Raw genomic sequence first — 25,240 nt, forward strand, 5'->3', positions numbered from 1 at the left:
AAATTTTCATTTTAGGTCCTGTCCTTCCAAGGGACATTGAGCAAATTTCATTTTTAGGTCTTGTCCTTCCAAAGGACAGAGAGTGAATTCTGTTTTAGGACTTGTCCTTGCCAAGGTCAGAGAGCGAAATTCTTATCAAGAGTCTTGTCCTTCCAAGGGTCCTAGAGCGAATCATGTGCATACCTTGCCAAGGACCCAAAGCGAAATTCCCAAAGGCAAGCATTTTGGTGCCAAAACTTATTCAAATTCGAATGGCTGAGAGGAAGAAGTCTGATTTGTTAAGTCGGCCAGCATCAAGGAAGACAATTTTTTTTTTTTTATTAAACCAAGTCGGCCTTAACCCCAAAAGTCATGACTCTACCCTAAATCACATATATAAGGAGGATCAAATTAATTAATTTAACATCAATATTAGACACAATTCCTCTCTAAAAAGCGAATTATTCCAATTGAACAGAAAACTTCATCAAGCATTAGCTATTCTCAATCAGCATAAAAGGCAAATCTTATCATTAAATGCAGATCTGGTCTTTTGGAGGAGACAAATTTGTCGTTTGAAGATCAAGTTGAAGCGAATTTGCTCAGAAAAGGAGCCTATCAGACAACGAATTCATCTTAGGATAGCCCAGATTTGCCCTAGGACATTAAGTTTACCTTCCAGACAGTGAATTCAGTTATCAAAAGGAGCAATCTCCCCTATAGAAACACATATCAGACCTGCAACGTTTAGAATAAGAGATCAAGTCAAAATGGGAGTGTGTAAAGGTTATATATCATGTGAGATTGATGCCCATTTGTTTGTTTTGCAGGAGTCAAGGAAAGAAATCAAATGGGCCAGGTTGAAGGAAGATCAAAACAAGGATCTCAAGGAGAAAATTTCAACACCAAGGACAAGATACAAGGAAGACCTCTTCAAGAAGCTCAAGTGCACGAAGAAGACTCAAAGTGCTAAACACCTGCAAGCAGTAGAGCGGGATATCTTCAAGGTTCTCATTCTATCACATTGACATGGAGGGATCATAAGATGGCAAACGGGAGATCATACAACCATCACGAGGCAAGATATACAAGCAAGAATTGAAGGAATGACTTGACCATGACAAATACTTCCTTTCATCACTATGCAAGATCAAGAGGCTTCATCAACAAACACTAGAGCATCAAGGAAGGATAACCCACATGATGGAAGGATGTTTTACAATCTTAAATTCCCTTTGGGAATCCAAGAATTGAAGTCAATACGACGAAGAGCTACATTCAATTAGGTGCACCATTCATCAAGTATGTCGAAAAATGAAGGAGGATCAACCAAAGTCATCACAAGACCTACATCGAGCATGATTGAAGGAGCAGATAGTTTCAGAAGAGTAATCAAAGTTTGCTTCTCATCATCATCATCACATTGAGCAACTGAATAATGTTGAGTATCAAGAGATATCTCTCAACTTCTCTTCATGATGATGAATCAAATCAAGTCTACAAAGTGCGAGTTGAAGGGGCATTTTAGTCATCATCCCAATCACCATTCACCAATCAGAGGGGTTCCACATCAACATGTATAGATGCAATGTACATGACTCACTAGTGATGGCACAAACTCCGAGGCACCTACCCTTGTTATCTATTGGTCATGTCGAAGTGTTGTAATTATTTCATTGGCCAAATTGAGTTTGTTGTAACAAACCCTAATTAGGGTATCATTGTAAAATCTTGGCCATTGATGGAGATTCAATCCTGGCCATTCATTGTAAATGAGCTCTCTATACAAAGCTCAGACTCTTCATTTGTAAAGGTTAATAGCAATAGCGAATATTTGGCTAATAGTGAATAGAATAGAATAATAGATAGCTTCGAAGAATAGCCAGGTTAGAATATAAGTTAGAGTAGGAGAAGGCAAAGATTGTTGCCAAACTTTGTTGTAAAGAACAATTGATTTCATTGAAGTTATGGTGAATTTGATTTGTTATTTCAACAACTCGCATGGTCTTTGCTTCTCAATTTGCTTTCATGTTGATTAAATTGAGTGGAGGAATTTGTCGAATGTATTCATGCGGAATCCGCCTAGTCCATACCACTAGCCTCTTACTGATTGTAAGTGTGCCTTGTGTTGTCAACTGGAATGATATGAGCTTAAATTCGAATCGTTCTACATTCATTGCTTATGCATTAACTTGAATGGTGATCAATGTTTGATGGTATTGATGCGAACATCTTTGAAATGTCCTTAGAAGATTGCATTGAGCTTGTGTCAAATTGTTCAAGTTGATGGTGAGACCTTGCTCGGTAGGGTTCCATATAGTCATTCATCTATGTTCTTACATTCTAGACCTTAGAATAGACCTTCTCAACCCTTTACCTTTTGCCATTGTTTTCAAAATCAAGCTAGTTTAGGACAAAGAGAATCACCATAGAGCAACATCAGATGATTGAGTTCCAGCAAATCAAGCATTCAGGGATTTGAATGTAAGTCCACTTGTGATTCTAGCATAATCACATCAAACCAATGAGCTTATCCACACGTAGTGACCTTACATTCATGAACCTTGGAGTCTTCTCAAGTGATCCTTAAGCTAATCTTCAACATTTGAGAGATTTTGTTCAAGTGAGGATAAGATACTTAAGTTATTTTATTCTGTGTTCGCATGTGCCTAAAAAACACATCAACAGTTCCCATCTTCAAGAATAGATTAAAGAAATTCTACTCTAGTAATGTCCACAGATAGAAAAAACCAGCAAGAGGGATTAAGACGTACATCTTTTAGAATATCCCTAGCAAGGGAGAGTCTAAAGAATACCACATCCCCTGTGAAAGATAAAAATGAATGCTAGATAATATTTTCTTCTTTGAAGTCTCTATCTCTGCTTTACATTGGTTGGTATCATTTTGTCACATGGTAGTCGTTAAGCCATAATTGTGTGGGTTAACTGATCTTTATATTGGAATAAACAAAAAAATAAATTTTGAGAGTTCATTATTTAATGCTAATTTGTTCTCATATACTCTTATTACATGGAATTGGCTGTGTCAATAGCTTACTCGATCTTAAAATTCTATTTGTACTTGCAGTATTGGGAGGATAGGCTATTAAGAGCAAAATCCTTGGGATTAAATGTTATACAAACGTATGTCCACTGGAATCTACATGAGACAAGGCCTGGGAAATGGAATTTTGATGGTATTGCAGATGTTGAATCATTCCTCAAACTGGCACACAAGTTAGGTTTTCTTGTTATGCTTCGTCCTGGGCCATACACATGTGGAGGTAATAATCTAGTCTCATTAGTTGCATTATTGTGAATATGAATATACCATAAGAACCATTGCATAATTGATGTGTGATAGAATTTTTTGAAATTGAGATAGATAATTATTTTTGTTATTGTTTGTAAGAGATGCATCTTAGACTATCTATAGCACTTCTAATGTTTGGTATGCTAATAAGAAAGTTGTCATAAAGATTTACCTATACCAATTCTTAGAATTGCATCAGTTAATTATGCCATTATAAGTGAACTATCACCTAATAAATATCTTAGAACAAGTTATTTATTGCGGAGATTGAAATAAATACCTTACTAAAATCTTAAAATAAGTCAATTTTGAGTGCAAATTAAAAAAGATTAAGCCTTGCAATAAATATCTTAGTTTGGCTCTATGGCTTTAATTTCACTTTCAAGCAGTGCTTCTTTGAGGTTCTAGGATTCGTTCATGTAGGGACAATGTTTTAGGGAAAGGGAAAAAATTGTGGATGGTGGGGTGATATATGTATATAAAATGCTCTATTTGGGTTGGAGCGTTGTGGAGGTAATCTCAACAATGGCCTATCCTTTGCTATGACTACTAATTGCCATGATGTATATCATGTTAAAACAATAAAGTGAGTTTTTATATAAAACCATTAGAGTCATCAAAACTAAATTTATTACAATAAATAATTTTAAATAATAAGAAACATCATGTTAATAAACAAACCCTATTCACATTAATCAGGTATAGTCAAACTACATTATTTGTCTATGACTAAGCCTTCTGACACATATCAAATTGCTATTTTACAATATCTAAGGAGGACAACAGTTTTAACACACTTTTGTTGGCCTATAATTCTTTCCAACTCCTAGATAGATAACAAGTTTGGCTTGTGGCTAACCTTCTCCTACCAACCACATTTCAACATTGTTAATTGAAAGGGTAGGTTCTATTGTCCTTGCATGCAACGCCATGTCTTTTCTTTGACCTGTCCAAATTATAATAGATGGGATGATGGCTTCTATGAGGTTATTGAAAATCCTATGATTGGTCCATAATATGTGATTGGGTTTTGGTAGGGTATGATGGGAAACTAGTGTTTCAATTGAACTTGACACAATGAAATTGAGATGAAAAACCTCTACAAATGAATGGAAATGTGTTGCTGCACCACTCCAATTGGGTCTTTAGTTTAGTGAAGTCATAGGGACATTTAGGATGCTTTGGCATTCCCTTGGGGTGCTCCCTATGGGGAATGTTCTATGAGATGCTCCCCATGTTGAGAGGGTTCACTTGGGACATCCCCAAAATTAGATTAAAAGGAGGTGGGATGGGGATATATTGTCCTTGTTCCCCATTGCCAAAATGCAATGAAAACCTCAAGGAAGCAATTAGCAGTAGAGTAGGAAGAGGAAGCTAGAGATTGTTGCCAAAACTTGTTGAAATTAATATATAACTTTCATTGAAGCTATGGTGCATCTTTATGTTGTGTTTCTACATTTTGCATGGTTTCTTGTTACTTCTCAAATGTAGTTGAAGTTCATTGATTGTAATGGAGAAATGTGATGATATTTGATGGAATTTCGGTTCATACCATTTGTGATTTGTTCATTGCAAGTTGCAACGTATGGTTAGTCTGAACTTGATTTAGCACTAATTCAATTGTGGATGTTCATTTGAATTGCGCGAGTCTTGGGTATTGATGAATGTTTACGATATGAAAATCCTTCATTATCCTTTGGAGATTGCATCAGTTTTGTGTACTTGTTTTCTCCTAGCGAAGCAAGGCTTGATTATGGAATCTATTTATAAAAGCATCATTCATTATCATCATTGTCCTTAGATTAGATTAGATTTCTCTAACCTTATTCTTTGTCTTTTATTTTCCAAAGTTAGTTTAGATTCCACGTTCCAACAAAGCATAAGTACCTTTGTGTTACCACCATTATCACATCATATACACTGAGTCTATCCAACATTAAAGTCGATTGTTCGCATTGTAAACCTTGGAGTTGTCGTATTTGGTCATATTGTTTAGCATATAAGATTTCTTTGTTCAAGAGAGGATAGAATACTTGGTATTTTATTCTATGTTCGAGGTGTCCTAAAAAACACATCAACAGTTTTTTTGGGCGATTTCAATACTTGTACAAGGGACCTTTAGATGCCTATTCATGGCCTTACATAGGATGACTTATGTCTTCATGAGTTGGGTCTTGAGTAATTTGGGTTTAAGAAAAAACCTTCATTGATAACAATCCTATAATTGTAGCCTATGGGAGACACTTCCTTCAGTTGGGCAAAACTTCAAGCCTCCACATTCTTAACGAGCTTCCTCACTTCTTTGACTTTGGTATATTCACTTGCTTGCCCCATGGCATTGGTGCACGTGTCATGGACTATGTTCTTGTTAGGAGGTCCCTCATTCCCACATCTTTGGCTTCCTTATTTCTCCTCATCTCCCCCTTGTTAATCATTTTGTCTTGACAATCACCTTCCATAATAATTTTCAACCCTCTCCTCTCTTCACTCCTGCTTCAACACCCAATATTAGAGACACCACAATCTACTTTGATGAAATGATTACATAATTGATTATGCTACCTATCTCTCCCTTCTCATGTCTGGGTTCTATTCCCTCCCTCCTCCTAGAATTGAATCTATGTTTGAATTATTTTGCCAAACACTTTGGGATGCTACCTTTGACCCTTTTCCCCACACCACACACTACTCTAGATCCGCTTCCCTCTATGGATCTTGCCCTATGAATAGATGGTATGGAAATGATTGTAAATTTCTTCATTCTATGCTTTAGTTTTCCCTAGCCCACAATCCTCTATACATGCTCACTTTCTATTGGGAGTAATTATATTTTCCTTGATATAAGAAATAGGAGTTTATTGCATCCAGATAGCTTGCACTTGCACTCCTTGTTGATCTTTACCACTCATCTAAGACCCTCTTGGCACATTCTTCTTCTGAGAAATATCATTGTCTCCAACATCACACTTGATGCATGGGTCTCATGTGCTAGTTCCTTCTATCATGTCCCTGACCATCCTTCTATCGATGGCCTCACTCCACTGCTGTCATCCTACTCTTTTACTCCACTTTTTTTGTCAAAAGAGCTATTTTGAATCTATGCACAGCCAAAGAAGCTGATTGTGAGAGTGTCCAAGATGAATTCATCAAATATGGTGTGGATTCACTTGCCTTTACACTTGCTGTCCTCTTTAAAGAGGTGGTGTGTTTAGGTTTTTCTCAGTCTTGGTCTTATTCACCTTATTCATAAGTCTGAGTATGTTTCCATCCCTGACAACTATAGGACCATTATCATTTGGCATATATTTGCCAAAATTTATGCCATGGTATTGGATGTACACTTGTTAGGGCACTTGAAGGAATGATATCAAAGCTAAGGGGCAGGCAGGCTTCAGGGTGGACAACCAGATTATTGGCCACATCTTTACATTTTGTTTTGTGGTAGACTAAGCAACAACAAACTGTGGTTTATCTTTCACTAAAGCTTTGTACAAGTTTCAAAAAGTTGTGGCTTAATCTTTCACTAAAGCACAATACAAAGTAATATTAGTTCAGTTTTGAGTTATGTTGAGTTTTGTGCGATCTGTTTCTGTAGAATGCATCAAATCTTCTTTTTGTGACAATTGGGTTGCCTTGAAGTTGATGAAGAATATAGTTTATAATGTATATATTAAGCACATTGAGTTTCATTATCACTACATTCAACAAGGGGTTCATCTTGGAAGACATTTTCCCATTACTATTGTGTGTCTCAAAAGCAATCAGCTGATCTAATGAAAAACTCTTGGTTCTTTTTTATTTGTAAAAATTTTGGACAAACATGGGATTGTCTCTGGTTTAGTCTTTATGGTGGGTGGAAAGGGCATTAGACAAGGAGACATAATGTGTAGGCATAAGGTATTATTGTTTATAATTTAGTAAAGACTTGTTAGTAATTATGTCTATTAACTTACACAATGTAAGTTACAACCAATCCAACATGTGCCTTGTGGAGTATTCTCTCTCTAACTCTTTGTGAATTCATTATTTTTCATCCAACACTGGGCATATTCTTTTCTTCTCTAATAGTTGGTTTCTGTATGTAGTAATTGCAGATTTAGGTCTAATTAACTCACAAAATGTAAGCTACAACCAATGCAACTTCCTTCTTCAATAACAAAAATCATGCAAAAATCATGAGTATGGTCTATTTAATTCTTCTTGAATTCATTCTTTTGCATCCAACACTATATAATTGATTTCTTTGTGTGGCAATAACATATTTAGGTTGTAATAGCTGTCACAATTAAGGGATATTTATACGTGAATTTTTCCTTTGTCAGAGAAATAATTTTTCCAAATGATATTTTCTCTCAATCATATGACATTTTTATATATGAAATGTGTTGTAATTGGATAATATTTTCTATTACCAAATTTAACAAGGATTACTAATTAACTAAGTATACTTTCTAACTATTTGTGCTTTCTTTGTAAACTTTTTTTTTAGTTTTTGAAGACCAGTGCTTGACAAACTATAGTAGACTAGTATAATATATTTCCATTCCTTAAAAGGTTTGCTTGTGCCTTCCAATATTTGAATATCTGTCATTTACACAAGAAGCACTTTCTTTTGCTGCTATATTGAGAAAAGATGTTTATAGGCACCATGATTCATGGTAATTATTTCATCCTTCATTCTTATTTTAAGAGTTGCACATTGTTGTCTTAATTTTTGAATTTTCAAGAATTTGACAACCTGTTGATGTGTTTTTTATGCACATGCGAACACAAAATAAAATACCAAGGTATCTTATCCTCTCTTGAACAAAGTTTCCTCGAATGCTGAAGATTTTGCCTCTTCGAGAAGACTCCAAGGTTCTTATATGTAGGGTCTCTACGTGTGGATAAGCTCAACTTGGTCTGATATGATTATGCTAGAATCACAAGGGGACTTACGTTTGATGGCTTGAGTGTTTAATCTGCTGGAACTTGAATCCTATCTACTAGCTGGAAGATAAAGAAATATCAAAAGATACAGGGTTTGGAGAATCTAATCTAAGACCTAGAATGGGAGAAGATAGATGAACGATCAGGTGGAGTCCTATTGGGTTGGGTCTCACCATCAGGCTGAACAATTCAACACCAACTCAATGCGATCTTCTAAGGGATGCTTCAAATATGTTCTAGTCGTACACCATCAGACTCTGATCACCATTCAAGATAATGCATGAACAATAGAGGTGTAACGACTCGAGATTAAGCTCATTCTATGCCGGTTGACCATGCAAGGCTCACTTACAGTCAACAAGAGGCTAGTGTTTTGGACTAGGTGGATTCCATGCAAGTGCATTCAATAACTTCCTTCATTTCAATCTAATTAACCATCTAAAACGAAGATTCAACAAGGGACCATGCATATTGCAAAGAAACGACACATTTCACCATAACTTCAATGAAAATGGAGTTCATTTACAATTTAGGCAACAATTTCTTGCCTTCTCTTCCTAATCTACTCTAATTGCTATTCTATTTTCTATTAATCATTAGCTATTCTAACCTCTATGAACTATCTATTAACTATCCTCTATTAGCTCACTATTAACCTTTGCAAATGAAGAGCCAGAGCTTTATATAAGGAGCACTTTACAATTCAATGGCTCTGATTGATTTAGACTGAATGGCTAGGATTACAAGATAGAAACCCTAATTAGGGTTTGTTATAATAAACTCCTTTAGCCAATGAAAAAATTACATTCAATATTTGAGAACCAATAAGAAACAGGGGTAGGTGCCTCGAAGTTTGTGCCATAACTAGCGAGTCAAGTACATTGAATCTAGACATGCTGAGGTGGACCTATTTGACTGGAGGAATAGTGACTGGGATGCCACCTTATCTGATGTTTGTGTTTGGTTGGTCTTCTTCTGTCCTTAGTGTACCTGATGGATGATGTACCCCCTTGACTCCTATGTGCTTGATGAGGCTTCCTTACTGTCAAGTTTTTCTTTCTCCGGTAGCATACCTCGCCTTGAAGTGTTGGTAAGGTCATTCTTCTCTGTCATCATGTGGTTTCTTTGTGTGGCGAAGTGAAGGTTTTGGAGATAGGTTGCAACTCCTCAAACACCTGTAGTCTTCCAACGCTTCAAAATACCTTGAGTCCTCCTTTATGCATTTGGAATGTCCCTGATGATGATGGGACTGGAATAGGTCGTCCTTGTCCTGACTTGACCTTCTTCCATCTGCAAAACAAACCAAAAGATGATTAAGCACACATGATATATTTATCCTGGTCATAGCACTTTTTACCTTAAATCATTAACAAGAAGTCATCAAAATGGAATTCGCTTAGGATCTTTACTAGGGATAGGCCCTATAAGACTTTTGCTTTGGACCCTTTGGAAGGGTCAGGAGCGATTTTTTTGATTTTGCTCAATTGGACCATCTCTTTCAACATTTCATAATCCTAGACTTAATTAGGTCCAAATTCCTTCATTTCTTTACTCCAAATTGCCTCCCAAGACAAGCGTACACTAGTCTTCTCTCCACCAAGGCCTAGGAATCCATATCTTAGCCTCCATCATGAGCAAATTAGGTGATTTTGGGAATTTCGCTCTGGACCCTTTGGAAGGGTCAGGAGCGAAATTCATAGTTTGCTTGCTTTCCCTCACTTAGCTTTATCTTTCCTATCTTGTTTTCCTTTGACTCTCACCTTTGGATCCCTCTCACACGAAGACAACACTTGTTTGATCCCAAAAAAGGCCTGAAAGGAGAAATTCGCTCAAAACCATGGCCAGGGACAAGACCTATTTAGAATTTCGCTCTGGATCCTTCGGAAGGGTTAGGAGCGAAATTCATGCTCTAGCTCAAAATCTTCACTTTTGGTGGCCACTAGCTATTCAAATGCATGCCTAGGGACATCTTTAAGTCCAAATCACCTTGGTCAACGTTTGTCTTGACACAAAATTTGAAGAAAAAAGAGATTTTGAGAATTTCGCTCTGAACCCTTTGGAAGGGTCAGGAGCGAAATTCAAGATTTAGGCTTGATTCTTCATTTCTTCAACTCCAATCTACCTCAAAAGGCAAGAATACATCACTCCACTTCCATCCACGCCATAGGAACCAAGGTTTGGACCTCATCTAAAGAGAAAATAAATGTTTTCAAGAATTTCGCTCTGGACCCTTTGGAAGGGTTAGGAGCGAAATTCATAATCTTGGACAAAATCCTTTATCTTCTTTACTTTCTATCACTTCAAAAGGCAAAAACATGTCAATTTACCCCCATTATGTCCAAGGAACAAGGGTTTTGGTCAAAACAAGGAAGAAAATAGTGCTTATGGAGAATTTCGCTCTGGACCCTTTGGAAGGGTTGGGAGCGAAATTCTTGTTCTAGGTTGATTTCACACTTCTTCCCTTTAGTCCACCTTCAAACTTGATCAAACTCACCTTTCCTTACCACAATCAAGTCTATTTGCCATCCACTTAGCTCAAAATCCTCACTTTTCAATGTTTTAGGCAAAATAGAGTGTCAAAGTGAGGATTTCGCTCTGGACCCTTTGGAAGGGTCAGGGGCGAAATTCCTATTCTGGGTTGATTTTCACTATTCCGTCGCCTCAATCCACCTTTCAAAGGCTAGAATACATCAAAGTCCTTCTATCCATGCCTTAGAAGTCAAAACTTGGCCATAACAAGTAGCAACTTAGAGGATATGTGAATTTCGCTCTGGACCCTTTGGAAGGGTTAGGAGCAAAATTTTCATTTTAGGCTCATTTCTCACTTCCTTTCTCCTTTCCATGCTTTGAACATAACTTCTCAAGCCTCCTCCTATCATCATCAAGTGAATTTGCTCCTTGAATTGGCATTTAGTTCAAGATTTTGTGAAGAAATAGGGTCCTACAAGAATTTCGCTCTGGACCCTTTGGAAGGGTCAGGAGTGAAATTTACCCTTAGGCTCTAATCCTAACTTCATCTCCCATATTTCTTCATCCAAACAAGCCTTTGCCTTTAATAATACCTGGGACATGGATTAATTCATAGTTTTGGGCAAGGTGGAATGTCTTATAGAGGAATTCGCTCTGGACCCTTTGGAAGGGTCAGGAGCGAAATTCCTATTCTAGGCTTAATTCACCTTGAATTTGACTTGACTTTGCCTTAGACTCAACCTTTTGATGCATATCCTTCCATATCCTTGCAAATTCGCTCAACACTCTTTCACTTAGGTGAAATCTTGGGTCCTTGGTGAAATTTCGCTCTGGACCCCCTGGAAGGGTCAGGAGCGAAATTTGAGATTTTACCTTAGAGACCACTCAAACATCCAAACTTCCACCTCAATCACATTGCTCCTACCTGTAACAAACCACCTTGAGGAGTTCTTGGCTCAAAATTTTGGATTACAAAGACATTTTAACCATTTCGCCCAAGTACCCCTGGAAGAACAGGACCTATCCTAGAATTTCGCTCTGGACCCTTTAGAAGGGTTAGGAGTGAAATTGGTGAATTGGGCTAGAATTTCTCATTTTCTCCTCAACTTTGCCCTTTGACTTGGTTGTTAGATCGTTCCTTCATCTTTTCAGGTCGATTCGCCTTCAAGGTGATATCATTTCAATGTTTTTGATGACAATTTAAGTCTTTTCCAAATTTCGCTCTGGACCCTTTGGAAGGGTCAGGAGCGAAATCTCTCCTTTAGGCTCAAATTTTGACCTTTTCATCAAATCTCCAAGTCCAGACTTGTCCAAGGTGTCCCCAAAGGATAAATAGGTTAGCTACTCATCAATCAATGCCCAAGACTTCATCACTCATCAATTTGACCTATCTCAGACCCCCAAACATGATATTCACTCACAAAGCTTCACTGACTTCCTTGAACTCAGACCAGACACAAAAGCAAAACTTGACCTAAGGAAGGCCTTTAAAGAAACCCTGACTTGGAGCATCCACTGACTCACCCTAACTCAAGTAGAGCTTGCTATCTTAGTGATCCCTCTGGCAACTCCCAAAATGCAAAGGCTAATAGACAAGAACCTAAAAGACCTAGAAAACAAACCCTAGAAAGCAAAAAGTAGGGGTCCCCATTTACAATGGGGCGATGTGTGAAATGGTCACAACACAACCCGTACAAGTTTTTGCTTAAAATTCGTAGTTTTCATCTCTAAGGTGCATTTTATGAGGTTTAAAACTCGTATTTGTTTGTGTCTAATTGCTAGTGTGTGTTTTTGCCATCCTTGTCCAATTTTTGGTCGATTATGGATGCCTTTTTCCTCCTTTTTGTGCAATTTTGGGTTTTAAACAGATGATAGCAAGTAAAGGGAACTTTTTATTTGCATTGCAAGTAAATATGTTCACTTGCAATTGGGTCTCTAAGACCCGATTGCAAGTAAGCTCATTAAACACTTGTAATTGAGCCTTAAGGACCCGATTGCAAGTTTATTTTGTTTTTTCCAGTTATTGCAAAGTGATTCTTTTTACTTGTAATCGGGTGTTTGAGGCCCAATTACAAGTGCATTTTGTAATGAGTTGAGTGGGTTACTTGCATCGGGTCTTTTAAAGCCCGATTCATCTCTCCTTGCATTCTTATTTTTTCTGTGATAAAGGAGGGTCTCCGTTTGGTTGCATTAATGGTGTGTTTGGATTACAATAGGACTGTTCTTCTAGACAAACCTATTTGAGCTTTTGAGTATAGTTTTTTGCATCTCATTCCAACTTCTTCTTTTGGAGCTGTGACAAATTTGGGCGCATTTTCCTTTGGGTTTTGGGGTTTTTCTCCAAGGTATGAGGAATCCCTTCTCCTTGTTTTGATTCTTTGTTTTTGTTTTTTCCCCTTCTTGTATTAGGGATTGCGTTTTTCCCATTGATCTTCTTCTTATGTCACACACTTTCCTTGCTTGCAATCGAATGTATGTATTTGTTCGATTGAAGGCTATGATGTGCATTTGCTTGGGAAATATCGGTTTTCCCTTTATGTAGCGTTACAATGCGCTTGCAATCGAATTTTTGAGACCCAATTGCAAGTGTCTTGGCTAAGTTCGTTGCAAGTTAGTCTTTCGTTGTGCGTTGTATATTGCACTTGTAATCGAGTTTGAAACCCTTGATTGCAAGTTGCATTCCCATTACTTACTTGTTCACTTGCAGTCAGGTTCTTGAGACCCGATTGCAAGCTTTCCTTTGGCATCCATTTGCAATCTTTTTAACTTGCAGTTGGGTTCTTAAGACCCAATTGCAAGCCTCCGCCTACTATGTAAGCTTGATCACTTGCATTCGGGTCTTCAAGACCCGACTGCAAGTTAAAATGTCAAACTTTTCCATGCTCGCATTTGGATTTTAAGTCTCCAATTGCAAATTTACCCTTACCTTTTGTTTTGCAATTATGCATACTTGCAATTGGGTTTTGGAGACCCGATTGCAATCTCATATCTTTTTCACCAAGCTTGTTTATTTACATTCCGGTCTACAAGACCTGATTGCAAGTAAAAGTTTCAACATTCTTCCCCAAGTTCTCTCCACTTGCAATCCGCCCCTTGAGATCCGAAATTCTGCCCTTGTCACCATCAATGTCTTATCCATGGCGCATCTTTTTAAACTTTTCCATTCTTTTTCATGATAAATATCATGATGGATCTAAAGTTAGACATTGTTCTTCCAAGCTCTTTCATTTAAGGTGTTATGGCTTCTCCAATAGCTTGTGATGATGTTTTAACTCTTTGAAGTTTTCATCGCAACCTTGTAGATTCTTGTTCAATGACAGAAGAGCCAGCATCTCCTTCCAACAAGAAGATGAAATACAAATATGACAAGTATCAGAATGAGATATCTCCTTCTCAAGTGAGCTCTCCTGTTGATGAAATCAAAGACATGGAGATCGGGCATGTTGACATGTCTGAGTTCCTTGAGAGAGCAGAGGGATTGCTAAGCCATAGCATGCAATTGCTCTTGAATAGCCATATTCACTTGGTTTCCACTTTCCCAGTGGCTGCTTTGGAACTAGAATTTGTTCCTGCTTGTGCTGCTCATTTTGACAGAGGGTCTAGGACAATCAAAGATAATGATGGTAATATTGTTATCAGATTGGATGTAGAAACCATTGATAAAATCTTCAAGGTTCCTATTGCTCCAGTATATGCAGATATCTCCATGAAGAGTGCTTTGGATCACTACAATTCAAAGAAACGGGACTCGGACTCGGCGCGGACTCGGCAAGGGTGACTCGACTCGGGACTCGGATCGGCCAGGACTCGGCAAATTGAAAAACCCAAGAAATTTAGCGATTTTTAAGGATTTAAAACTTGTTTCATGCACCCTTTATTAAACAAACCTTAAATACACAATAACATCATCAAATAGAAGTTAATTTGATCACATACACAAGTGTCAAGTATACATCAATCACATTATGATTAGTATAAATGCAAATTATAGCTGAAGGAAATAGCAACCAATAACCATAGATATATAAATAGTGTCAAATGTAAAAATATTACAAAACTCATGGAATATCAAATCCATGACATCAAAATTCAAATGTTCCAGTTCCACACATATATCAAAAGTAAAACAACTACAAGTCTATGGCTCAGAGGAGCCTGGGTCCTTCCTATGAAGGTGTCTAACCCTAAGGTAGGTCCTGGATGCATCAGCAGCCATACTCTCTGCCCGTGACTCCATTCTACCCTCACCAACATCAACTGTGTCTGGCTCTAGCTCTAGCTTTGGCTTTGGCTCTGGCTCTCCTTGCGCTCTAACCTCCTCTGCCATGGCTACAACCTCAGCCTCTCTATCTACTTGGTCGATCCAATCTAAGTCCTCATCACCAAAGATAGGATCTATAGCCTCACTGATCCACTCAGATTCTGGATCAACCTCCTCTAGCGTGATCGGGGTGCTGTCATGGTCCATAACCTGTTTGTGTCTAAGATGGAGGTTGTAATGAACAAAGACTAGATCATTCAACCTCTCCACAGACAGTCTATTGCGCCTCTTGGAGTGTATGTGCTCAAACATACTCCAATTGCGCTCACAACCGGAAGCACTGCATGGCTGGCTCAAAATACGAATGGCTACCTGTTGAAGATTTGGTGTTTTAGGACCAAACATTTGCCACCACCTATCTGAGATGAGAAAAAGGAAAAAAAAAATCAGCCTCATTTAATAATTAATAACAAATTGAATAACATATAATTAAAATTATGCTCTTAATTTCTTAAAATATACATTTTACCTGGCTGCATTTTTGTTCGATTTTCTTTGCAAAGCAGACGAGAGAAGACCTCCCCTTCAGCATTAGAAAAAGCCTCTAGCTCCTGAACTATACTGCTGCTATGACCAGGCGACATTCGCTCTATCACTGAGTAGAGCCCACTAAGAACCTCCTCATCCGCCTTGAAATCAGGGCGGAAATGGAATGCCGGATTGAGGTAATAAGCAGCTGCATGAAGGGGCCTATGAAGCTGGGTCTGCCATCTCCTGTCAATGATATCCCAAATGGGACGATACTTACTCTCATCCCCTTCATAGAAAGATCTGATGCCCTCCTTGGCCCTATCCATGCCCTCGTATATGTAGCCCATTGCGGGCTTCTCCCCGTCAGCAACACGTAGGAGAACTACCAAGGGCTCAATGAACTGCAAATATTGTGAAACAATATGTAATATTAGTTAATGTAAGTGTGAAATTGTGAATGAAAATAAGCAAATAAAAGAAAAATATGAATAAAAATAAAAACTTAAAACTTAAAACATAAGGTAGAGATTAGAATGCTTAAAGTTTTTACCTTCACGATCTCAGCACAAGGGGTCCAAAAGCCTGGCTCATCAAAAATGTAATCTGTAACATCAACTCCTGCAACACTCATAGCATAGGATGAGGAAGTCCACTCCTCACCAACAAGCATACGTCTCAAAGCTGCCTTACTGCGAATCAAGGATTGCAGTGTGATGAAGTTAGTGGCAAATCTAGCGATTCCAGGACGAGCCAACTCCTTTTGCCCTGTGTATTGCCTCCTTAAGTTAAGGACCCATGCATGATTGTATACAAATTTGCAAATATTTTTTGCCTTCTCTACACATGTCCTGATCCATGCAATCTTACCAATGTCCTCCAACACGAGGTCAATGCAATGGGCGGCACATGGAGACCAAAATATAGATGGGTGCCTCTCCATCAAAAGTTTACCTGCAGCAACATAATTTGCTGCATTATCGGTCACCACTTGTACTACATTCTCCTCGCCCACTTCATATATGACCTCCTCTATAACCTCACATAGGTAAGTGGCATTTTTAGAATGTGCGGAAGCATCAATGGACTTCATGAACATGGTGCCACCTGAAATTTGAAAACAAAGCAAAAACAATGATCGATGATCATTCAATAAATCTCAACTCAAAAATAAAATACAAATCATTTAATAAAATTCAAGTTATTCAATCACTTGCAGAAGAAACAAGAAAATTTAGGAGTGTTCGATTTCTCCTATCAGTCCAACCATCGGTCATGATGGTGCAACCCTTCTTCCATATCTCTCGATGTTCCTCTAATGTGGCTTTTACATCAGCCACCGATTCTATCAAAATTGGGCCACTTAACTCGGCATCAACCAGCAATGGCATCAACCATGTTTTGCCAATAAGGAGACCTATCACAAATAAATTAAATAAGATAACTGTAAAATTATAAAAATTAGAGTCTTAGACAAAGTCACAAAACAAACTAAGAATATTAACAACTTAAAAACTTAAACCAATCAAATAAAAACTAAAAGGAATTACTTGGCTGCGAAGAATGGAATATTGCAATAAAACCAAAATCTTCCAATTGCACCTTTAGCCTTATTGTGTACCTCTTTGTTCCAAGCCATGCTCTCAAGTGAAGGTTGGGCACCAGGAGTAGTGCATGGCTCAAAATATGAATCCATCCTAGATTTACGAACTCTAGGACCAATGGTTGGAGTTGCACTGATACTCCCACTAGCGCTGACACTACTGGCAACAGAAGCACTAGCACTCCCACTAGGACAATATGGAGGCATGGAAGAGGCCTCTCCAACACAACCAATGCTAGTCTGAGCCAACTCCTCCCTTTGCCTCTTCTTTATTTCTTTTCGAGTCTCAAATGTGTCTAATAGCACTTGGCACTCACAAATAGCCTCAGGAAGTGCTTTTGTGCAAGGCTCTGCATCATGGCTACGTATGCCGGCAAGGTGGTATTTCAATCTATTTATGCCTCCATGAAAGATTGTTTTGCAAAATTTACATTTTGCCTCTCCTTTTTTTTGCCCAGGAAAAGGTTCTGTATATTTCCAAGCTGGATCTTTTCTACCCGGGATTGCTCTATGAGGAGGACTGGAACTAGACATTGTTTTCAAAAGTTGAAGGTTGTTGGAATAAGACACAATTACAAAAAAAATGAATATTTGTCCATTGTTAAATTATAAATTAATACAAAAAAAATATAATAGCAATGTTTTGATTTTGATACAAAAAACAATGTAATAGAATTTGTATCATTTTTTTCAAAGAAATTAGCAAACCTACCATGTAGATTGTTTTTTCATTTCAAAACATAAAGAAATCAGCAAACCCTACAATGTACATTTTTAAAAAAAAAAATGTACATTGTAGGGTTTGCTGATTTCTTTAAGTTTTAACTTTTAAGAAAACAAAAAAAATGTAAATTTTGCTTATAAAACACCCAAAAAACCAAAAAATATAAATCTTACCTCTTATAAGAAGGTTGAAATGAAATACAACCTTTTTCCAATCCTCTCTAACAAGCTTTTGATGCACCAAATACAAGTATTACACTGCCCCAATGTGATTTGTTGAAGAAATTCTACTCCTCCTCCTTGCTGGTTGCCCTACTATGCTCTCTTCTTTTTCCTCACAACTCACTCTTCTCCTCCTATTTTTTCAATAGAATGAAATGAGATGCCTTTTACAACTTAGCTAAAAATATAAATGAAAAAAAAAGCAAGCAAAACCTTTTTTTAAATGTTTTTTTTTTGCTTTTTTCGGCTGTTTACGCCGGCCGAGTTTTGGGCTCAGGACTCGCCGGGTCCGAGCCGAGTCACCGACTTCTAGGACTCACCAGGACTCGGCCAAAACTCACCGAGTCCGGGTCCGAGCCACCCAGGACTCACCGAGGGTGACTCGACCCATGACTCGCCGAGTTTTGGCGAGTCCTGGCGAGTCTTGGAACTCTGCTACAATTAGAGAAGATCAGATTGCATAAGGCATATCAATTCTAAATGGCTTAAGACTCCCAGGACCTGTTTCTCTCGATGGCCTAAGTTGTATCGATCTGATTTCATTGAAGAAATCAGTGATATGATCACACTCTTAAGTAGGATAATGGGATTAAAACAGTCTAATGTATTTGAGATTTGGATGTACAAATACATTGTGGTTATGAGAAAAGCTTAGTCTCATATCTTCTAGGATGAAGTGATCAGTGATAACCTATGTGAGCAGCTCTCACTAGTTTCAACCACTCTCACTTTCTACATGAATTCCTACTTAGTGTACATAGCAGCGTCACTTAGACAATTTCCTGGTCTTTTTACGAAAGGTGACAGATTGCTGGTACCGGTATGGAAATATTATGATCAACTCACCTTAAGACCCAACTAGATTCACTATAGGAGGGCGCAAGATGCCTTTTTTGGTCATTTCATGTGTTTGTTTGACAAAACACTTAAGAACAAGAGAGTGTTTGAGGCAGCCTGGAAGAAACTGGATGAATATGGATGCTTGTTCCTTAAGTTCCCAACTTTCACTTACATGAGAGTTGGATGTTTTGAAGGTCATCTATATATGCTTCCGAGATATCCTACTGACAAGATTATCTTGATGGAGTTGGCTAGACAACTAATGACAGTTCATGCAGTTCAGTTAGCTCAACATAAGTTAGGCATCAACATATCCTCACATAAACCACTGCAGATTGGCCGATATTCCTTAACAACTTCAGCAAGAGCCAAGGCAATGGAGATAGAACTTCAAGAAATCAAGCTAAAGAAGTTCAAGGCAAGAAAGGATTTTGATTATTGAGGAATGAAAGATAAAATTAAGAGAGCCTTTAATCATGTTCATCGCCTTGAGGATATCTGGGTTGATCTTTGTTCAAAAGAAGACATCAGGAAGATGGACTACAACAGGCTTATCTTGGAGAAAATTGTAGATTTGGATCTAACCAAGATTCCAGAAGGCATGGTAGATGACGGAAAAACCCTTGATCCAAAATATATTCAACAAAGGGTTGTTGAAGCTCCTCTTCCATCTGTCCAATGGTCACAAAAGGAATGTACCTCAATCCGTGATACATTTCAGCCCATCCTTGCTAACACCATTGCTTGGCTGAAAAACAATAATGTCAATACCATAAAAAGTAAGGTTGGGGCAGATGATGATTCAACAGGACCAATTGGGCGTAAGTCTAAAGTGAGAGTTAAATCCAAAGAAGAAGCTTCTCCCTCTGGTACTAGAATCAAGCTGAGGGTTAGTAGGGCTTTGGTTATTCCTCCAAAATAGGTGTCATTGAAAGGAAAAGAGAAGCCTCAAGTGCAAATTCACGTCATTGACCCTGAGGATGAACCACATAAGGAGAATGCTCCAGAATATCCTACTGCCTTGAATGACGATTCTCCTCATATGGCCATCCCCCAAGTATCTTTGGATGTTCCTATTTCTCCAATAGACACGGATGTGGATTCTTTCTCTACGGTTCACGTTGATTTTGTTGAGCCAAGTGTATCTGTTTGCACTAATGTGTCATCATCATTTCCAGACATTCCTATGGAAGTTTCACATGGCAGCTTGGAAAATGTTTTTGATGTAAATCCTTCATATGCCGTTCTATCAAGTGTATCGCTTCCTAAAATTGATACTTCTGCCATAAGTTTCTATAAGTTCATGACTGAAGCTGGCCATGATTTGCCATCTGAGAGAACACTTGTCGCTGTCCAAACCGAGGCTTCACGTAGATGACAACTGTAGTATAGGCAAATCCTGTTTCTACACAAAGTACAGTTGCTGTTACCAATGCAAGCTCATTAGATTTACCCCCATGGTTGAGCTCAATCACTCCTAAGAGGAAAAAGTAGGAGATTTCTCCTGATGTATTTTACTTTCAGCAGCTTAGAAATTTAAGCCCAAAGCTGCCAAGAAAGCCAAGACAGTTTCCCGATTGGTTGTAGATGGTAACAAGATGAAGAATGTAGAGGTAGCAAAACCTCTTGCTGATAAGCTTCAAGGGGAAATGCAGCTATCTGATTATAGGTTTACAAGAGTGGAACTAGGAAAGCAAACACATGCCGGAATAATGCATGATGCTCATGACTCAGTAGCTTCATTGGTTCAAAGTTATGATGAGCTCCTAGCAAAGAAGGATAAGCTCAAGGAGAAAAACGCACAACTCATCTCAGTGATCCAAAAGATCACTAATTCTTCGGAAAAGGTTGCTCCCTTGACTTCCTCTACTTCTGAAGAGTCCATCAAACGAGTTGAGAAAGCTGCTCAAAAGGCCAAAGCTATTGATTCTTGGGTAGATCAACTGGCAGATCGAAGTGCTCAAGTGGTAAAGAAAGCCTTACTGGTGCTAGGCAATGTAAGGGCAACAAAGATGAAATTGAACTAGATTTTAGAAGCTTTTAAGCAAAGTTTGGAATCCACAGAAAGAGATTTGAAAATTTGGCATGAAATGGATCAAGTCAAATTGGAAATCCTGCATAATCATATTGTGATACCAAACAAGGAAAGGTATATTGAGTTTGAAGAACTTATGATCAATAGGTCATTAGTTGTCAAGGACTTGATTAAAGATATTCAAGCTGCTCTTGAAATGAATGCTGAAGTGGAGCATGATATTATCTCCAACTTTGAGAAAATGTCTTGCAAGATTATAAGTTAAGATGAAGGGTTGCTTCCTGAGAATGTAATACTTTCTGAGTTGGTGTCCAGGCTTCATTAGGAATTCGAATTCGAACAATTTACAATGACCTCAATCAACAGATTTGTGGATTGCCAAGTTTTCCTTGACAGGATGCAGACTGTACTTGGGGAATATAGAGTAGCGACAGTGATATTTTGATGTCATCATCAGAACTCTTGCTGTTGCAAGGAATACAGCAAGCCCAAATCTCGATGAATTGCAGGAATCAATCAACAAGTGTCAAGCTTTCATGGCCAAAGAAAGAGAAGAACAAGAAGTGTCTCATGACGTTTGAGTTGTATTTTTGTTTTATGTATTTGCTTTTCGACAAATTGCATGTAATATCAAAACTTGTAACTACAGGTAGTCTCATTACTTGTAATCCTGTAACTTGTAATCACATGAGAACAAATTCCAAGTTGAATAGCAATAGGACTGTAATTTGGAATAAGTCATAGTTAGTTATAGTGGTTGTGGAAAATGTCTTAGTTAGTTGGACTCTCCCACTTTTTGCTCTTAGCCCCTCTCGTATATATATCAAAGGGTGTTTTTTGTAATTTTTGTCTTTTTAGCAAGCAAGAAAACTTTGCAGAAATTTACAGTCATAAAGACTTTGTGTTTTATACTTGTAAATTGGTTTCTCAAGCAATATCAAGAAGGCATTTTGAGTTTCAAACTTTGTGTTGACACCTTGTTCCTATATCTATTGTGTACTTATGTCATAGTGGTATATTTTTTGGCATATACTTGAGATTCTGGTGAGATTGTTAAAAGGAGCTTTATCTAACTTCTTGTAGACTTTGTGCTACAAATATTGAGGATTAAAATAGCTAAGTGTTTGCAATAGAGAAAGATTATAAGACTTTGTGCTTGTAGTTGTTCCTATTTGTAGTAGTCTAAAGGTGTCATAGTAACAGACTTTGAGCTGTTGTATGTCATACGTTGTTATTTTAATCATTTTGAAGAGTTGATACGATAGCAGAAAGTGAAGACTTTGAGCTTTATTTCTATTTTCCCGTCCCAAGGTAGTGACGGAAGACTTTGCGCTCTCATAGAAACTTTGCTTCCTTTATACGAGTATCTTTGTTGTTCTTGAGATTTATAAATTTCTGTGTTTCTTATTTTAGTTACAGTTTCTTTTTTAAAAGGAGAGAAGACTATCATCTTTTCTGAAAAAAGAGAAAAAGATGTTGTCCCACTCAAGTTAGATTAGTGTTTAGTTTGTAATAGTAGGAAAGGGGGAGCCTTCCCTTAAAATTAGGGGAGTTTTAACTCACACACTGTGGTTAAAACCACAATTTTGTATGCCTCCTAGGTGTACAAAATTTCCAACCAACACACATTTTTGATAAGTTTCCTTTTGCTTTTTGTTTGGTTGTAGTGCCTTCTTCATATGAAAATGCTGACCCTGTTCTATTACATGACATAATTTGAATATTTGTCAGACAATGTTAACAACTCTTAAATTACCTTTTCTTTTGTAAACAAAAGGCGGGCCTTTTTGAATCATGATTTTTCTCAGAATACTGAGAAAAAGGACTGATTTGGTTGTGCAATTTATTAATTTTGTAGTTTGATATTCTACAGTGGCATTTTCAAAATAGTGTGGTTATTGGTACAAATTACATTTCTTTTTCCTACACATGTTAACTAAAGGATGTTCTTGGTGACTTAAATGTGTTCCTGGCAGAATGGGATTTAGGGGGATTTCCTGCATGGTTGCTTGCTCATAATCCACCTCTTAAATTGAGATCATCAGACCCAAACTTCCTCAATTTGGTATGTGTAGCATAATTGTTTCTTGTTTTATTATTTATGCTTGAAGCTTCGACATGAATATTGACCAACAATGCAATTATGATTTTTTGCTCTTTTTGATCTTTTGAACGATCCTATTGATATGCAATTGAATGGTTCAATAAACACTATGTTATTTTGATTTATATGAGGGAATTCTCCTTAGATTGCATATATTTTGCAGGTCAAGAGGTGGTGGGATGTTTTATTTCCAAAAATTGTTCCACTTCTCTATAGTAATGGAGGGCCTGTCATAATGGTTCAGGTAACATTCAATTTAATATTTAGTTATACTATCCACTATAATTGCTTGTTTTTTTCCTCATTAAATTTTTCAAATTTCCACATCTTGATATTTTTGTGCTTTTGTTTTCTTTGGATTTCACTATCTTTTCCAGTTTTCCCTTTTAAAGATTATATTGGTAGTATGAACATACCTTCGTATTGATCTTAGCATTATTTAAAAGGACTGCGATGGTTTTGTATCTCTTGAATATTGACATGTTACTTTGTCTATTTCACAAATGATGTCTTATTCTCAGGTTGAGAATGAATATGGGTCATTTGGAGATGATAAAAATTATCTTCGAAACCTAGTGTCTCTTGCTAGAGCGCACTTTAAGGATGATGTTATCTTGTACGTACTTATTTACCTTCTAACTTCTACATTTAATCATTTTTGTTAATGTTGCAATATTTACTTGGACAGTTTGAATGCTGGATATGTCGTCTCAAAGGGCCTTGTTTTGTAGTTTCTATTTTTTTAATATTGAACACTAAGGCTACATCCTTATCTGATTATGATTTATCCCATTTTAATGTGTATATATATATGTGATTAATTTTGACATTTTTACTAGCAGTTGGCTCATTTATGACATTGAATTTCTTGTATGTCATGATTCTTTAAACTTATTAATTTAATTCAGTAAATGGAATAACCATTCTAAAATTTCTCATTTATTTTATTTATTCAATGTTTTATGTGATCTGCTTTTGTTCTTAAAATGTCTGGCTTTCAAGCATTCTTAGGGTATAGCACCTCTAATGTGCCCAACCTTAGTGCGAATTTATACCTAACCATTGAACGATGCAAATATGAAAGAAAGTTGAATTTTGTTTTCATAATTCTTATGTAATTAACCCTTGAACGATACAAATATGAAAGAAAGTTGAATTTTGTTTTCATAATTCTTATGTCATGGTATGTAGATGGGAAAGTTCAGCTTTATAAATTTCAATGTTTTGCTCCATACTTTCACTTTGGCTCTCATAAGCATGAACCTTCACTGAAAGCATCCATCATCTGAAAAGGACCAACAATTAAGATAATCAATCATTGAGTAGATTGAATCTAGCTTCTATGATACATAAGGAGAACCAACTGATAGCATACTAATAGACTTTGGGGTAGCTTAAGAAAATTTAATGTAATGCTCTCAATTTTGTATAATTTGTAAATTAGGAAAATTTAGTTAAGAATATTATTTTTAATTTGAGGAACCTTTATAAATTGAATTTGGGAGGTTAGAGGCAATAATCAATCAATTGCATTTAGACATTGAGTATTGAATCTTGAGTGGTGTTTGAAGAACTATGTTTAAAAGTGAAATTTGGTAACGATCATAACATAAAAAAATTGGACATTGAGAGACACCTGCCAAATGAAAAGAAAGGCTTTAATAATATATTAACAAGCTATCAGAAGAATAGCGTGGATGGAGTTGATGGGTAAATAAATGAGGGTGTTGTAGACCATACCTCCTCTTGCTAAAATTCACACTCCATAAGGAAGAGAGTGGGTGAGAGTGTTAGGGGAGGATGTAATGTCCCCATTTTCAGTCACATCAGCGTTGTAGTTAACCCTGACTTTCTTAGCATGTGCTAGCCTTGTCGGAAGGGATATCTGATGTTGGCAATGAGCTCAGTTGGTCTTAAGGATTCCTATGACACTTTTCAAAGTGGACTTTGACTTTGAGTATGTTTTCCAAGATTCTTGGAGAGAGCTTCTATTTTTTGTATGTCACTTAGTCAGCCCCGATTTTCATCATTCATCATCGATATCATTCCAATATGGTCAAGTTTCAATTTTGATGCTTTCTGGTAGTTTTCACAACTTGGGTGTATTATTGGCTTTAATTTAATTATATTTACTAAGTTGCTTAATTTTATTAAAATAATTTAAAAAACACCTTAGTGTAATAGCTCATTGGAAAGAGATTTAAAGTTTTAAATCGTGGATGCATAAAGGGGGG

At 37.2% G+C, this 25,240-nt stretch overlaps 1 protein-coding gene across 6 annotated transcripts in view; it reads left to right on the top strand.

Annotated features, from left to right (window-relative positions):
- LOC131029002 (beta-galactosidase 17) overlaps positions 1-25,240 on the top strand; it is a 247,707-nt gene that overhangs the window by 52,923 nt on the left and 169,544 nt on the right. For all 6 annotated transcript variants that reach the window (XM_057959378.2, XM_057959376.2, XM_057959377.2 and 3 more), the window contains 4 exons: positions 3,068-3,263; positions 22,879-22,967; positions 23,170-23,250; positions 23,528-23,622. In XM_057959378.2, the coding sequence (XP_057815361.1) occupies positions 3,068-3,263; positions 22,879-22,967; positions 23,170-23,250; positions 23,528-23,622 (461 nt within the window). The remainder of the gene's footprint in view (positions 1-3,067; positions 3,264-22,878; positions 22,968-23,169; positions 23,251-23,527; positions 23,623-25,240) is intronic.

The sequence above is a fragment of the Cryptomeria japonica genome, chromosome 1 (assembly GCF_030272615.1).
Source record: "Cryptomeria japonica chromosome 1, Sugi_1.0, whole genome shotgun sequence".
Lineage (NCBI taxonomy): Eukaryota > Viridiplantae > Streptophyta > Pinopsida > Cupressales > Cupressaceae > Cryptomeria > Cryptomeria japonica.